This window comes from Kogia breviceps, chromosome 4 (genome assembly GCF_026419965.1).
Source record: "Kogia breviceps isolate mKogBre1 chromosome 4, mKogBre1 haplotype 1, whole genome shotgun sequence".
Lineage (NCBI taxonomy): Eukaryota > Metazoa > Chordata > Mammalia > Artiodactyla > Physeteridae > Kogia > Kogia breviceps.
Genome location: NC_081313.1, coordinates 7783744 through 7801662, shown reverse-complemented (window position 1 = coordinate 7801662; position 17919 = coordinate 7783744). Strand labels below are relative to the sequence as shown.

General features: G+C 42.6%; 1 protein-coding gene across 1 annotated transcript in view; it reads left to right on the top strand.

Annotated features, from left to right (window-relative positions):
* Positions 1-3256, top strand: part of TAS2R1 (taste 2 receptor member 1) — a 57412-nt gene extending 54156 nt beyond the window's left edge. The window contains 2 exon segments of the mRNA XM_059061020.1: positions 2374-2414; positions 2416-3256. Of these exon segments, the coding sequence (XP_058917003.1) occupies positions 2374-2414; positions 2416-3256 (882 nt within the window).
* The last annotated feature ends 14663 nt before the right edge of the window (positions 3257-17919 follow it).

The following is a 17919-nucleotide window of genomic DNA, read 5'->3' as shown; positions in this document are numbered from 1 at the left end:
TAATAGGAACATATATATCGATAATTATCTTAAATGTAAATGGATTAAATGCTCCAACCCAAAGACATAGACTGGCTGAATGGACACAAAAACAGGGTCTATAAGACACTGATGAAATAAATTAAAGATGACACAAACAGATGGAAAGTTACACCATGTTTTTGGATTGGAAGAATCAACATTGTGAAAATGACTATACTACCCAAAGCAATCTACAGATTCAGAGCAATCCCTATCAAACTACCAATGACACTTTTCATAGAACTAGAAGAAAAAAATTCACAATTTGTATAGAAACACAGAAGACCCTGAATAGTCAAAGCAATATTGAGAAAGAAAAATTGAGCTGGAGGAATCAGGCTCCTGGACTTCAGACTATACTATAAAGGTATAGTAATCCAGACAGTATGGTACTGGCACAAAAACAGAAATATAGATCAATGGAACAGGATAGAATCCCAGAGATAATCTCATGCACATATGGTCACATTATCTTTGATAAAGGAGGAAAGAATATACAATGGAGAAAAGAGAACCTTTTCAATAAGTGGTGCTGGGAAAACTAGGCAGCTACATGTAAAGATTGAAATTAGAACACTTCCTAACACCATACACAAAAATAAACTCAAAATGGATTAAAGACCTAAACATAAGGCCGGACACTATCAAACTCTTAGAGGAAAACATAGGCAGAACACTCTATGACATAAATCACAGCAAGATCCTTTTTGACCTGCCTCCTAGAGAAATGGAAATAAAAACAAAAATAAACAAATGGGACCTAATGAAACTTAAAAGCATTTGACATTGAAGGAAACCATAAACAAGATGAAAGGACAACCCTCAGAATGGAAGAAAATATTTGCAAACAAAGCAACTGACTAAGGATTACTCTCCAAAATTTACAAAGAGCTCATGTAGCTCAATATCAAAAAAACAAATAACCCAGTCCAAAAATGGGCAGAAGACCTAAATAGACAATTCTCCAAAGAAGATATACAGATTGCCAACAAACACATGAAAAGATGCTCAACATCACTAATCATTAGAGAAATGCAAATCAAAACTACAGTGAGGTATCACCCCACACTGGTCAGAATGGCCATCATCAAAAAATCGGCAAACAATTAATGCTGGAGAGGGTGTGGAGAAAAGGGAACCCTCTTACACTGTTGGTGGGAATGTACATTGATACAGCCACTATGGAGAGGTGTATGGAGGTTCCTTAAAAAACTAAAAATAGAACTATCATACAACCCAGCAGTCCCACTACTGGGCATATACCCTGAGAAAACCATAATTCAAAAAGAGTCATGTACCACAATGTTCATTACAGCACTATTTACAATAGCCAGGACATGGAAGCAACCTAAGTGTCCATTGACAGATGAAAGGATAATGAAGATGTGACACATATATAAGTGGAATATTACTCAACCATAAAAATAAATGAAATTGAATTATTTGCAGTGAGGTGGATGGACCTAGAGTCTGTCATATGGAGTGAAGTTAGTCAGAAAGAGAAAAACAAATACTGTATGCTAACACATGTATATGGAATCTAAAAAAAAAAAAAGTCATGAAGAACCTAGGGGTAAGACAGGAATAAAGACACAGACCTACTAGAGAATGGACTTGAAGATATGGGGAGGGGGAAGGGTAAGCTGGGACGAAGTGAGAGAGTGGCATGGACATATATACACTACCAAACATAAAATAAATAGCTAGTGGGAAGCAGCTACATAGCACAGGGAGATCCGCTCGGTGCTTTGTGACCACCTAGAGGGGTGGGATAGGGAGGGTGGGAGGGAGACGCAAGAGGGAGGGGATATGGGGATACATGTATACGTATTAGCTGACTCACTTTGTTATACAGAACAAGCTAACACAGCTTTGTAAAGCAATTATACTCCAATAAAGATGTTTTTTTAAAAAAAGGAAGAGTCACAAATGTTAAGTAGAATCACACCTGCAGGCACAATGAAATATTCATGGTAGAGATGAAGGATTGAGAAACTTCCACTGCTTATGTAGTGGAGGAGCCCTTCTCCCAGACTTGAAGGTGATTTCACCATTTGCTTGTGATGAAGTTGAAAGCTAAGTAGACCTGGAAAATGCGAACACCATCATTAAGAAGCAAATTGTTGCTAGAGTCTCTTTCTTATTTTACTGCCTCGGAACTAAACTGAGAAAACAGTGATACAAACAAATGTCCACCACATTGCTACCTCATTGCTTTCATTGTTAAGAGTCATGTCCTCCAAAGGGATTCTAATCTAGTTGAAGAAAAATAGAAAACTTGAATAATCCAAACTGTCCAAAACTCTATAACTATATCATTTTTTACAGTAGGTGATTTTTTCACCTCATTAGCTGGAGCCTCACCTCATTAGCCACCTTTGTTTGGCAGTGATAGTTTCTCGTTGGGGTTTTAGTCAATGGCATCATTGTGGTTGTCAATGGCACTCACTTGATCAAGCAGAGAAAGATGATTCCATTGGATCTCCTTGTTTCCTGCCTGGCGATTTCCGGGATTTGTCTGCAGCTAGCCATCTTCTACGTTAACGTGGCTATTCTTTCCTTGATTGAACTCCCTCAGCTTGGTGAGAAGTTCGTAATTCTCACATTTATAAATGAATCGGGACTTTGATTTGCCACATGGCTCAGCCTTTTCTACTCTGCCAAGATTGCCACCATTGCTCACGCACTCTTCTGGTTGAAGATGAGGATATCCAAGTTGGTTCCTTGGCTCATACTTGAGTCCCTGCTATATGCATCTAGCATGGCCGTTTTCCACAGCAAACATAGACGGATATTTTCCAAAGAACACTTCCTGGGCCTTTTCTCCCCAAATGCAACCACTCAAGTCAAAGAAATACCTGCTTTGCAGTTTGCCTTTCTTTTTGCTGAGCTCTCATTGCCATTACTTATCTTCCTTATTTCTTCTCTGATCTTGATATTTTCCCTGGGGAGGCACACCTGCCAGATGAGAAGCACAGCAACAGACCCCAGGAACCCTCACACACGCGTGCACATCAGCACTCTTCTCTCCATCCTGTCCTTTCCTCTCTGCCACTCCATGACAGCTGCTTTGCTCTTTTCTCAAATTTTCAACTTTAGAAGCTTCATATTTCTGTTCTGCATCTTGGGGGTTGGTTCATACCACTCTGGACACTCTATTATGTTAATTTTAGGATATCCTAAAATGAAACAAAATGCAAAGAAATTGCTCCTCCACAGAAAGTGCTGTCAGTGAGAGAGAACTTTGATCCAGTCAAAGAATTGGCAGTTCAGTGAGTTAGCAGTGCCTGCCATGCCTCCCTAAACAAACGAAGAAGTCTGTTTATAAATAGACAAAACATCATCTAAAGATTAGTTGTCCAACCCGAGACATTTTTATGGATTCTCTCCTTTTTCAAAGGGTTACACTGATTTTCAAAGCATAATGCGTTTTGCTGGATTACATCAATGTCAGTACCCTTGCCAGATGTTACCTAACTGCTGAAGACTGGGTAAGTGGTACAGGGATCTTTCTGTATTATTTCTTATGACTGCATGTGAATTTACAATTATCCCAAAATAAAAAGTTTAAACAAAAAAGGGAAGCACATGTTTGAACTTGTGATGGCAGAAAGATGCACGAACGTCGTGGGGGCCCTGTATGTCTGATGCCTCGTCTTAGATGATTTATCCCAGCTGGAAGCACTGGTTGCTCATTTCTTGTCTACCTGGATATTATTTCTGCACTGTTTGTTAGAGTCACAGACAATAGAACCATTTTACTTCATCAGATCAGAGAGGAAGCTGAGGACAGGCTGGCTTTCTCTGTCCTTGTAAGCAGGCTCATCTGCTCCATGGTGCCAAGATCCTAGATGCCGTGGCGACGTGTCCCATCAACTGGTAAAAAGGCAGACAGATGGAAGAGGAAGAGAAATCAAGGGCTGAACTCTCATTTTTCATTTCCCCTAATTGGACACACTGCACAGACAATAGCTTGCAAATATATTTCACTTTGCACTTGTGTTCTCAGCTTTGGGACCCTTTCAACTGATGGTGGCAATTTGGAACTCCTACCACGTTGCATGTCTTCCCAATGAAGCGACATCAGTAGGTGGGTGGGCTGGAGTTATCTCCATCTGCTTGAAGTCACAAATGCATTTTCTATTTGACGATGATGTTGGATGCTATCTAAGATATATATGTATATTTCTAAAACAACTTCAGAACGCTTTTGCTCCCAGTGAAGCAAAAGATGTTCCTCATTTTTGCTATAGCTTATAAGTTCACACATGATGATAGAAAATGTGTTTAGGTTTGAACTTGCCAGTCACCAATAATGTGGATTCAAATATTGGTTTATAAGCTTAAGACACACAGGCGTGGTTGTACTAAACTGAGGTCTTTGCTTCAGAAGATCCAGGGAAATATTCATCTTCCTGGGTGTGGGAAAGCTCTGAGGCTATTCTTCCTCTTTCCACAGAGGAAGGAGCAAAATAACAGCCTTGGTCTTCCGGCTATTTTGTTTTCCCATGTCCCAATAGGTGGGAGGTTGATAGCTAATTGTGCATTCAGGTGGTCAGCTCTGGGAAGAGCAGTTGTGTAACGGAGGTGATGGTTGCCCCTTTCTTTGGAGGGGGCAGTGAGGAATCCCTTTTATTTTCTGTACATCTCAAGTTCAGATGCCTTATCCTTGAATTGTGGTGTGTATACCTGCAGGTGGAGAAAAGGAGAGCAGAAGAGATTTCAAATATTCAGGGGAAAACTTGTAAATATACAATTCTCATGTGACTTTTTTACTCAGATGCTAAATTCTCATTCAATTTCATGCAACTCCTGCTTTAATAATGCTGTTTAATGAGATGAATACGAAGGTAAGATTGTTTGTATACTTAAAAGTTACCAAAGTTATAAAAAAGATAATGCATGCTAAAGCAAACTCTTCTAGAAACACTTTTGCAGTCTACTTTGCTAGAAATGTATTTCTTGCAGAAACGTCGCCTAGCTATCACGTAGATGGGTAGTGCATGGGACAGTAATTGCCCCATCGTTGAAGCAGCACTAACTGGGTGTTTTGTGTCTCTGGAGCCACCCTTATGTGGACTCCCTAACCTTGACAAATTGTTTTTGTCCTGCTCATTTAGCATGGGGTTAACCTCTGTCATGGTACTGCATTGTCCTCCACCCCGTCCCTGAATTTTCTGAGATGGAGTGGGACACAGTTGCCCAGGAGACTTGGCTATGGGATCCCATGCCCACGGGTCCAGCCAGAGGACTGCTGACTGCAGGATGAGGCGCTGTCCACCCTTCCCCTACTTCCTGTGGCCTTCCTGCTCAGTCAGTAGCAAAGGAGATGGGCAAAGAGGAAGGCTCTTACTGAAAAGGGGGCCAGCAATAGCATTCCACTCCATTTCAGAGAGAGGTCAGACACCCCCAAACCAGGAGACAAATGTTGCCACTTTGCGTCCCATTCTCTATTCTGACGTTGACCTCTTCAGTGCCCAAGGTCCAGGGATTCTCTGAGGTTTCAGTGACCATAAGATTGTGACTCCAGCCAAGAAGGTTAAATCTGTGCGCTTATAGCAACAGATTTCTCAAAATATAAATGCTGCAACAATTTGACTCAGGAAATAAACGCAACAATTTTAAAACTCTCACAGATTAAGAATGCCTTTTAAATCCTCAGTCTCTCATTCAAATGTAGTAACGGCTTGAAGTTAGAATAATCTGGACCTAAAAATGGGAGAAAGACATTAGCATTTCATGTTTACTTGTCTTCTTTAGGTTAGGGACCACCCATTCTAGAGACTTCAGACAGTTTAAATATTATGTCCCATGTGCTTAAGTACAGTTGTTCTTGTCAAACTATAAGTATTCTAATTTTAGGCTTGGGAAAACTGATTTCCACAACTTTTGGGCATGTAGACCTATATCTCTTTGGGTGAGAGGCAGGATGGGTAGTCAGAAATATCCAAGAAAGAAAGAAACCAGCCAGACCATGCCAATCAACTTTGGCAATCAGTAGGATAACAGATGTTGCAGACAGATGGCGCTCATATTGGAGAACAATCCAAATGACGGGGCAGGGAGACTCACCTGTTTTCAAGAGGGTCTTGCTAGGTTATGAGTTTGGAATCGCATTAGAGATTGTATTAACGCAAACTTAATGTCAGTGGTATATTCTTTTTAAAAGAATTATTCTTTTGCCACCTAATCATTGTAGACTGTCATCTGAAAACATTATGCTGGGAAAAGGGTAGGGACTGAGAAAATCGGTCCCCACGAGCTGAAAACATCAAGCTTTCAAGGGGAGAATCAACATAAATTCAGATAGCTCATGGGCTCTTTTCATTGTCTTCTTATGTAAAGCTAGCCTCTCCCCCCCTCCTCTCTCTCCTCGATACATTAAACCATCTGATGCATCACTCCATACCTTTGCAGGATGAAATAATGATTGTGTTTAAGAAGTGATTTAAACATTTGGCGTCATATCTGTGACATTTGGATCTACTTAATCATTCTGGTTGGGGGTCAGGTTGGTGATTTAACCTGTAATTTCAAACATTCAAATCAATGAAGTGTGGGTTTCCTTTTTTCTTTTTGGCGCTCTATTTGTTTCTGTTTTAAATGTTTCTCCACAAGATCAGCAGTACGACATAATTTTGAATAAAATATCTACTTAAATCTCTGAAAACATGTCTGTTTTTAAAATGATGACGGAAGATTCATTTTATTTCAACCTCAACGTTCCTGAGAGAAATTTACAGACATTGTGACTCTTTCCATTTTTGAGGTTGGAATGCATGTTCTTAAGTGAAATCTTTAGTTTCTAGTAATTAAAATCTCCTCCTCCTATAGATTTGTATAAATCATATAATATAAGCACACACTGTGCGTTAACCAGGTAGAATTTGAATTTAGGAGTATCTAAGGCCCCTTAGCTAGACTGGGCTCAGCACTTGGTAAGCACGCTCTGAATGACCTAGATTCCAGAACCACTGGGGAAACTTCAGATTCTTCTGAAGATAAGCAGGTGGAAAATGATTGGAAAAAAAAAAATAAGGGCTAACAGCTAGCTGGGATATTGTATTACTAAATATATGGAAGGCCCTCTGGCCACAAACTCTCTCATTTGGAGAGCAAGAGCTATGCTTGTGATTGTACATTAATAAGTTTTACTTCACTTGAAACCCAGAGAACTGGCTTCCAGAAAGCATTGACAAGCTATAGTCAAAAAACTCGGTTTCATGACAAATATTCTCTAGCATATGCACCACTGCGTGTCTACTGTCATACTTGAAATTCTTGAGTCAAGGACTTGTGCCTTTGATCATGGAGGCATGATGTCCTTAATGGCACCAGTTGATGACAGATGTGGAGAACAGTTTCTATGGGAGGAGAGAGGAAACCTTGAGCATAATAATTTAAATTGGGAGGCTAAGTAGATTTGTGTCATACCTTATAGAGATCAGAAACTAATCCATACACAAGACAAACCACTGTCTTCCAAAGCCAGTAACTTGGTCTCAGTTCTTGCTAGAGCTTCCCCTGCTTATTTGGGTAATTTATGCAATGTCTGTGCAATGACGTAAGTGCAGTAATGAGCTGAGCCTCCGTTCCTTGATCTATAAAATGGGGATGATAATGATAGGTACCACGTGCTTAATAAAGTTCCAGGTATGTAACTGTGAGAACTTGTTGAACAATAGAGGGTCATATTAAAGCCTGATTTGGAATCTAGACCCAGCACTCTCGTGAGCTGGGTGACTTGATGAGCCTGAAGCTCATGTTTCCCCATCTTTGACGTGGGCATCCGGATTATCCCAGGCTGAACGAGATATGCTAATGAACCAGTGGAATCCATGCCTGGCTGCTGCTAGTGTTGTTTGTTGTTGTTAAACCATATGTAGCTGCTGAAATGGGACAATTTTTGATTTGCTGAAATGACAGTTTCCTACGGTTCACCTCAATAATCAATCAAACAAACAATCACAGAGTTTGGAGGAGAGCTAATTCCATATCAAGGAAGCAGCATGTGTAGAGGTATCTGGCAAAGAAAGGAAATAAAAACATAGAAAAGCACAAGAGTGAAAAGAGGAATGAAGGGTGTATCAGGCTGCTTTGCTGCAATAACAAGTGGAGCCAGCGTTTCAGTCCTTGCAGCCATGAGTTCATTCTCATGTATGCTGCATGATGGCTGTGAGTCTGCAGCAGCCCTGTTGCTGTTCTGAGTCCCAAAGGAGAAGCCCCTGCTTGGGATGCGTTGCTCTTGAGGCAGAGGGAAAAGAACGAAGGCTGGGGAGTCACAGGGCGGTTCTAAAGCTTCTGCCATATCCACTCCCAGGGGCAAGTGGACAAATACAACATAAAGAGGGGAGAGAGATGAAATCTTACACCAACTATTTGGGAATAAAAACAATTCTACCATATGGGAAAGTAAAATGGGGAAGCTGCTGTGCAGAACAGCTTGGTGGCTCCTCAAAAACTTAAACATAGAATCACCATATGACCCAGAAATTCCACTCCCTGGTATATGCCCAAGAGACCTGAAAACAGAGACTTGAACCAACACCTATAAACTGATATTCACAGCAGCATTGTTCACAATTGCCAAAAAGTGGAAACAACCCAAGAGTCCATGAATGGGTAACAAAAATGTGGAATAGACATACAATGGGATATTATTCAGACACGAAAAGGAATGGGATTCTGATACATGCTACAATATACATGAACCTTGTGTTCTATCACTGTAAGTGATAGAACACAGACACAAAAGGACAAATCCTGTATGGTTCTGATGCAGGAAGCTTGGCCTTTGTGCACCAGTGTTGAAGCTTGGAGACAGCTTTGGGTGAAGTAGAAAAGAAAGCTTTTATTGCTTTGCTAGGCAGAGGGCGACACAGTGGGTTCCTGACCTGAAAAACTATGTGTCCCAAGCCGGGAGGATCTGATAAGGAGTTTTATAGCAAAGGTTCAAGGGTGGAGTTGCTTATAAGATTAGGGTGTGTGCAGAGCCTGCACTCCTCTAATCTGGTCTCAGGTAATCTTCTTGATGAGCTTCTTTGGTTCCTTTAATGTAGCCTCAGGTGGTCTTTCTAACGTCTTAAAGCCCTTAAAGATATTGTTATGTGTATCCTTTGAGGTGGAACCAGGACCCTGCTCCAAGGCTGCACTGTTGTTTCTTGGCTGCCCCTCCCTTGTCTTTTCATCCCTTCCTTTCCTGGATTAGCAGCTGTTGAAATCTGCCCTTTGGAACTCAGGGAAGATCTTGGAGGCTGGAGTCAAGAAACAGGGGACAGAAAGGCTTCCATGCCCAGGGGCCCCACAGGGTCCTTCTTGGCTTCAGTTCCACTTATATGAGGTACCTAGAGAAGGCAAACTCGTAGAGACAGAAAGTAGAATAGAGGATACGAGGGATTGGAGGGAGGAGGGAGTTATTGCTTCGTTGGTACACAATTTCTGTTTGGGATGATTAAGAAGTTCTTAGATAGTGGTGATGGTTACACGGCACTGTGACGTACTTAATACCACTGAATTGTACAGTTAAGGTGGTAAATTTTCTGTTATGTATGTATTGCCACAATAAAAAAATTCTACCAGAAAAGCAGACAGGCAAGGGCTGGGTGTACTATTGTTTTTTTAGTTTAATTTTTATTTTATGTTGGAGTATAGTTGATTTACTATGTTGCGTTAGTTTCAGATGTGCAGCAAAGTGACTCAGTTATACATATACATATATCCATCTTTTTCAGATTCTTTTCCCTTATAGGTTATTACAGAATATTGAGTTGAGTTCCCTGTGCTATACAGTAGGTCCTAGCTGATTATCTATTTTATATATAGTAGTGTGTATATCTTAATCCCTAACTCCTAATGTGCTGTGGTATGGTTCATGGGCAAAAAAAGTCAGAGATAATTCTCCATCATGAATCAACTCACTGTTAAATCAGCCTTCCTCATTAGAATCAGCTTGTGGGAATAGATAAATATTATGAACCCAGATGCTTTTAGAATCTAAATAGATAATTACCATTCGAATAGGAGATCCTACTCCTCTAAGTACACAGACTTTTACAGGCCATTGACCCTAAGAATATGCAGTGGTTGTTTAGAATAGAGAAAAAAATCAAGTCCTCTGACATCATCTTTAAAAAGTTTATCTCAAGGGTCAAAGACAAATAAACCTAAAAAGTAAATTTTATTCATTCTTTCGTTCTTCCTTCCTTCCTTTTCTTTCTTTCTTTCTCTTTTCCTTTTTTTTTTTTTTTTTTTTTAATAGGCAGAGGGCACTTGGGGCAAATTTCCAGGGAATGGAAATTCTTACCCCTCAGGGGGTCGAAGTTGTACTTGATTGGCTATAGCAGAGAATTTGAAAGGCTGATTCAGTCACTGGTAGCTAATTCAGAGAGAATAAACTGATTACGAACGGCCTGCTTCCAGAACCTTCAAAATAAAAACACTTCCCTGGGTGGAACCAGAATCTGTCAACGTGAGCCCCCAAAGGGAGCAAGCTGGGGTGCCTCTTTGGGGATCGTTGACCTTGTCCAGTTATGAATGTGACCAATGTTTAGTTCAGCTAGCTGGCCTGGGCAATTTCAGCTGAAAATGTAGTACTTTTCTTTTTTCCCTGCTTTGTGACCCTCCAGGTTCCTGCCCTTGCAAATCGCAGCTGCTTCTTCATCCCTTCCACCCAGATCTGCTGGAATGTGCTTATCAGTTACAGTCTGAGCACCACTCCTTCTAAAGAATTCCTGGAGGGATCCGGAGTATGAATAGCTCTCTTCTCCCTGTTTTTACAGGAAGAGAATGAACGGACCTCGTGTGAAATAACTCTCCAGCGTGTTCTCTTCGGGGCTTTAAATCATACTGGAGAGAACAAAAATAAAATAAAGCAGAACAGGGCAGACAAGCTGGCAAAGACTAACTGAGAAAGGCACCTTGGGCCCTCGGGGCTGAGCCTTCGGGGCCAAGATCAAGTGAGACCTGGCGGTTTCCCTCTCCAGTGTCCTGAAGGGACTGTGGGCTCCAAAAGTCCAGCCATCCTCTCACTGGGCTGGAAGTGGGGATTTTTACATTTTCAATTAGATTTTTTTATATACTGCAAATAACATAAAAACAACTAACAAGTAGTGAAGAAGAAAATCACCCAGAATTCACATCCTAATAAATCAGCCTTTTGGATCTGTTCATGTTCCCGTTCAAATGCTGTGAATTAAAATATTTAATTTTTATCTTATTATCATCATGGCAAAGGTATATTTTTATAAATTTCATTTCCTTCATGTTTTTTCTTTTTGATTATTTTAATGAGTACAGAATATTCTATTGAGCTGATAGGTAGCACCATGCCTAAAAATAGAGGCAACATATATTTGTTGAAAAGATGAATTAATATATTTTATTTATTTACTTCCTTATTTGGGGCATTGAGTGTGCTTCCATTTTGACTCTTTATTTGAAATAATGTTTAACGGCTCTTAGGATTTTTCCTACTCTTTGCATAATTTCATTAGGAAAAGTTCTTGGAAATAGGATTCCTAGGTCGGTGACTATCAAGTACACCAGCAAATTCCTTTATAAGAAGATTGTATAGATTTGCTGGACTGTCACTTCATAATGCATAAGACAGCTGGGTTTTTTATGTCCTGAGCAGCACTGTTTGGTTAAGACTTTTTTTTTTTTTTAATATTTGCTAATCTCATAGGTGCAGAGAGAGTGAGAGATTTCAATTTGCAAATCTCTTTTAAAATAATTACTGAGTGGGCTTCCCTGGTGGCGCAGTGGTTGAGAGTCCGCCTGCCGATGCAGGAGACACGGGTTCGTGCCCTGGTCCGGGAGGATCCCACGTGCCGCGGAGCAACTGGGCCCGTGAGCCATGGCCGCTGAGCCTGCGCGTCCGGAGCCTGTGCTCCGCAACGGGAGAGGCCACAGCAGTGAGAGGCCCGCATATAGAAAAAAAAAAAAAAATAATAATTACTGAGTAACTTTTGCATTTTATCTTCATTTTAGAAGCCTTTTCCTACGGCCTGACACAGAACTGGATCAGCTTTTAACGTTTCTCAAGAAACCTTCTTTCAGCGAGTCGGAGACTTCCAAAGTGAGCACGGGAGGCGTCCTGCACTGGCTCTGTGTGGCAAAGGGGACAAGTTTGAGTCACTGGACTCTCCCTAGCCACTTAAGGACCCACAGCACAGAGCCTGGCCCATGGTGGCTGTCACTAAATTCTTCTCGGGCAGAGGCCTAAGGCTCAGGGTGGCCCCCGGCTGGCAGGGAGGGCTCTCAGGCAGTGTGCATGGAGGACCGTGAGGTGTTATTGACAATCCTCCCCGAAGCGCTCTTGGCCTTGGCAACTACCTCGCGCTTCACATCAGCCAGTCTGTCCTCACGTGGTCATCAGTGATCTGTTACATCCTCACGGTGGCGTGCAAGGCGGCTTCACTTTCATCCTCACTTTCCAGATGCAGGATGGGGCCCTGGGGATGTTGTTTGCGCAGGAGGCCTCGGCCGTTAGGATCTAGGCTCAGGGGATCTGGCCCCACAGCTCTTGCTTGGAGGGCTGCCCTGCAGTGCTGGGGCCCAGGGACACCCTGGGCTGGGTGTGAGTCCTTCAAAGTCTTACCTGGAGCGAGGTTTACCCAGAAAGAAGGTCACACGTGTGTTAAATGATTACACCCTGTCTTCTTCTTTATTGTTTAGAAACTAATATTGAATCAATAATACACGGAAATACCAATGACGATGAAGATGATGATTGTCCTGATCTTAGTATTTTAAAAACTGAGGCCCGAGGAGAGTGTTATCGATCCCAGTGCAGATGAAGAGACTGAAGCTCAGAGATGGAGTGGGCCGCACAGCCATGACTCCCAGCGGGTCTCCTAACTCATCTGCATGAGGGACAGGATAGCAACGCCGGCCCTGAGGGGGCGCTGAGGGTGGGGTGCTCAGCAGCGGGTGTGGCGCAGAGGACTATGGGTGATGGAGGAGACAGCAAGCGGAAGCCGCGTGCGCGAGGGAGTGGCCAGGGGGGTTCAGGAGAGAGGCTGGTTCGTGGGCTCTGGGTCGTCATAGGCGACCAGGAGCAGGAGGAGGGGCACTGGGCAGGGAGAGATGGGAGACCCTCTAGACGTGTTGCTGGGACAGTGACAGACAGGATGGAGGGTCCAGGGCTGGCTGGAGTTCACCTTGAGGAGGAGAAGGAGCTAAGAAAGAGGTGGAGAGGGACCTTGAGAGCCACCTGTGGGCCTCGTGGTTCCTACAAAGTAGGGGCTGCGGATGGAGCCGCAGGGCCACCGCAGACCTGCGCTTCCGCAGTCAAGCACTCGGGAAATTCCCAGTACCCTGACCCGCAGACTGGCTGGAAGTTTCCGCAGAGCCTCTGCTGGTGGACTTTCACAATATGAGGGACCCTCAAGTCACACTATGGGGGTGACACAACCCAGGCCAAGGGGCTGGCCTAGCCCCCTGAACAAAGCTGATTTTCCAGAACCTCTCCATCAGTTTAGCAATGAGCCCTGTTTCCTCATGTACGTTCTTCCTGCATCACTCAGGTTTCTCCAGGTGTAGGTCAACATTCTCTTTCTTGGATTCAACTGAGAGAAAACCTGAAAGGGACCATGGAGGAGACCCTTTTCCTCGTTGCCCTAGACCAGCTTTCTCAACTTCAACACTCTAGGCGTTTGGTGCTGGGTAATCATTCGGGGGGCCAGGCTAGCCTGTGCATGGGGCTGATGCATGGCGGCACCTCTGGCCTCTGCCCATTAGATGCCAGGAGCGGGACTTCCCCTCCCTGATGTGACAGCACGAAATGTGTCCAGATGTGGGGCAAAATCATCCCCGGGTGGGAACAACTGTCTTAGCAGAACTCGTTTCTTTTCCTCTACAAAGGGAAAAGGGACTAATAAATATGTAGATGGACACTCGTATAATTTAAAAGTAATCTGTGACTATGGTACTAATCATACAATTAAACAAGAGAGCACGGAGTCTCTGTGAATATCACCTTCCAGATAAAACTCAGAACTGTGCCATTTGAACCAGATTCAAATTCTGTTTTCGTCTTTCTCCTAGAAGCTTTCCCCTGGACATGGTCTCCCTTGTTTCCTGTTTCCAACCACCGTTTATGGCCTCTGAGAAACAGCTGTTATAGCCCCCAAATAAGGACATTTCAGTGGTGTGGGTACGTACTAGCCTCATCCTTTTGTAGTTCCTCTTAAGGAGGACGCTGTCCTTAAGGCTCAGACAACATCATCTGATGCTCTGCGTGGGTTTTAGAGCGCAGAGTGCAAATGGGGGCAACTGCAGTGGAGGAAGACCGGGTCAGACGCTCCTCTTCCGCGGCATCCGCTGTCTGCCTGCTGGGTCACTGGGGGTGCAGACAAGCCTCTGCAGAGAGTTCGAGGGTGTCTCCAGCACCGTCATCCATCATCACTTCTTTAGATGCGTTGGGCGAGAGGTCAAGTCAAGCAGGCAGGCTGTCCAGCCGGCAGGGCTATAGCCCTTCGCCTCCTTCCTGAGAAGCTATGTGTGGTCACTCTCAGAGCTGGGACAGCGCTTCCCCCAGAGGAGGGACTGTACCTTATCTGATGGGAGCCCATGCAGACCTCCCAGCAAATGGCGAAAGGTTGATTGCTCTCTGGAGACTCTGACCGCGCAAGCAGGGCGAGAGTCACAAGGAATGTTTGTGAGTGTAAGAGTACGACTCTGGTTGTTTTGGTTTTTTATAAGTTTTATTGGAGTAGAGGTGATTTACGATGTTGTGTTAGTTTCAGGTGTACAGCAAAGTGATTCCGTTATACATACATCCACTCTTTTTTAGATTCTTTTCCCATGTAGGTCATTACGGAGTATTGAATAGAGCTCCCTGTGCTATACGGCAGGTCCTTATTAGTTATCTATTTTATATGTAGTGTGTGTATGTCAGTCCCAATCTCCCAATTTATCTCTCCCCCCGCCTTATCCCCTGGTAACTGTAAATTTGTTTTCTACCTCTGTAGTTCTATTTCTGTTTTGTAGGTAAGTTCATTTGTACCCTTTTTTCAGATTCCATATATAAGTGGTATCATATATTCGTCTTTCTCTGAGTATGACTCTGTTTTAATTTTCTTTTTCTCACCAGAATGCTAGGGGGACCAAGACAGACAGCAGGGTTAACATATAAATATAAGTCTTTACCAACAGAAAGATAAACCACGTCCTGATAGAATTGAGGGCGGGAGAGGTCTTTCCGAGCAGAAACTCAAAAGTCAAAGAATTCGCAGATCTGATGACAGAAACATTTCAAATATCTCTACAGAAAAATAATCTGAAAGATAATCATCAGAATATTGGAAAACAATCACAGCCTATACAGCAGAATTAATGTTAGTATAGTAAGAACTCTCAGAAGCAACGAGAAAAGATTTAGTGTCCTCAACAGAGCCGGCGAAAGATAGGAAGTAGGCGATTCAACAAAGGCTGGAGGGTACACGAAAACTTTGTACCCCAAATGCAAACTGGAACAGCGATTGGGTAGAGCCGTAGTTTAGCTGACAGGTAAACAAAGATGCAGAAGGATGAGGTAGCCAGAGCTGGAGATTCTGCAGGTGGAGGAAGTGGTGTGCAGGCAGGTTTGCTATCAGCAATAGAGTTTTTGAGAACCGTTGGCCATTGTACCTTGAGACTGGAGAGTCTGAATCCTTTGACCTGGCAACTCCACATCTAAGTACTTAGTATCAAGAAGTAATAAGTACTCCAAACAAAAATTTAGAAAGCTTCATGACGTGAAGCTATAAAGGCAAAAATGTGGAAAACCTTAAATGACTAGGAGAGAGTTTAGATAAACCCCAGTTGAACCATACAATGGAATAATCCTGAATCTATTAAAAATATTTATGTTGACCTACACTTACGGACATGAGGATGTTTATAAAACACTAAAGGCAGAAAATAGATTTAAGGTATTATATATGATTTTATTTATGTAAAATATATAAGTATACTTACATATACGTATACATGAATATATAGAAAAATTGGAACTACGTGTATCAAAATATCATTCAGTAGCTATCTGTAGATTTGCAAATCAGAATGATATCATTTCTTCTTCTCTTATCTGTAGTTTCTAAGATTTTGACAGGCAACATGTATTATTTGTGTAATAAACTAATAATAAAAGCAAAATAATAAGAATGAAAAGAGACCCTGTGACTCTTGAGCAGCCTTTTCGCTACCTATTCTGATTCTTGGAACTTGTTCAAAGTGGATGACTCTTTCTGACTTCCCACTTTCTGCCTTACCTTCAAAGCTGGGCTTTGGTCTGAATCCTCCAGACTCTCCTGTGACTCTTTCTCTCATTTTTATCAGGCCCACATCCCATGTTAACCCCTGCCCAGCCGTTCCCCGTGGGATCCAGCTCCTTTAGGCTTCTGGTTTTACACCAGGAATGAGTTCCCAGAAGCAGAATTGAAAGCAAAAGTAGGCCTATGGGCACCAGCGGCTGCTCTAAAATATGTAAATCTGGTTTATCACTCTGCTGCTCAAAATCCTCCATTGTCTCACCTTCAAATTCAGAATTAAAACCATACTCTCCCCGTTGCTTATAAGAACCCATGAAATCTGAGCCCTGGCACCTCCCTGAATTTTTTCCCTCTCTCTTTACCTTACCTGGTCTGCATGGGACACAATGGTCTCAATGCTGTTCTAGTTAACACACCAAGTCCATTTCCACCCCAGGGCCTTTGCACTTGCTTCCCTTGGCCCAGAAAAATGCACAGCCAGCCTCTCTTCCTCATTTATTCAGGTTTTTGCTAGAGTGTCACCCCCATTAAGAAGCCTCTCCTGATCATTTAATCTAAAACAGAACCTTCCCCATCATTCCATTTCCCCTGACTTACCTTTATTTTTCCGTAAAGCTCCTCAGTCACCACCTGATGAGTTGCTCATTGTTTGTTTATCGCCTCTCCTGCCTGCAACAAAACTCCATCATGGGGAGATTTGGGCTTGTTCTTTGCTGTATCCACAATTCCCCCGCAAAACAATTCCTGGTCCATATTTACTGGTGAAAAGAAAGAGAGGGAACAATAGTAGAAATTAATGAACTGGAAGGCAGAGAAACAAAATCACAAAAGCAGAAGCTGTTTTTAGAAAATGGAAAATAAACTACTGAGAAAGCAGATTAAATCAAAAAGAGGAAGATGCAAAGAAATTATATTAGTAATGACAAAGGAGGTAAAACAGGTAAAGGGAAAGTTTTAAAAATTAAAAGAGACTTCCCTGACCGACTTCATACAATAAATGGAAGATTTCTCTGAGTTGGGGGCCCTGCCTGCCCTGATGCCCCCTGCTGGCCATCTGTACATAGTGGGGACAGGCCCAGCCCAGGTGACGTGTGGGTTGAAGCTTATACAGAATTAGATAATGACATGAGAGAAAAATCACACAAATTTACATACTAAAAAGCTGACAAATATCACAAAGATCATAAAACCCAGAAAAATCACATGACAGTGTAACCAACTTTCTGCCACACGTCTGCAATTCTCACTTCTCTGGGTTTTCCTTGTACATTTTTATTGCTTCCTCCTATGACAATAATTTAGCAATATCATTTTCTGTAGAGAGAACAGAAAGCTAATGCCATCTTTCCTCCAGCAAGGTTGACAGAAATTTGTTTTTTATTGTTGATAGTCTGGAAAATCTGCTTTTGGTGCCACCTCCATAAAGGGCAATGTCACAGTGGTGACTTTCTATGCAGCTTCTTGCTCAGTGGGTCCTCCCAGCGGTACTAGGGAGGGATGCAGAGTTAAGGGAAGCCCTCGGGGACCTTGGGTCTTTCCTGGCAGGCGGGTGGGGTGGGTGCAGGATCAGGTCAAGTCCTCAGAGGTCCACAGCCTTCATCCCCCAGGCTCTCTGGATATGGCTTCCCCCAGTCAGTCACTG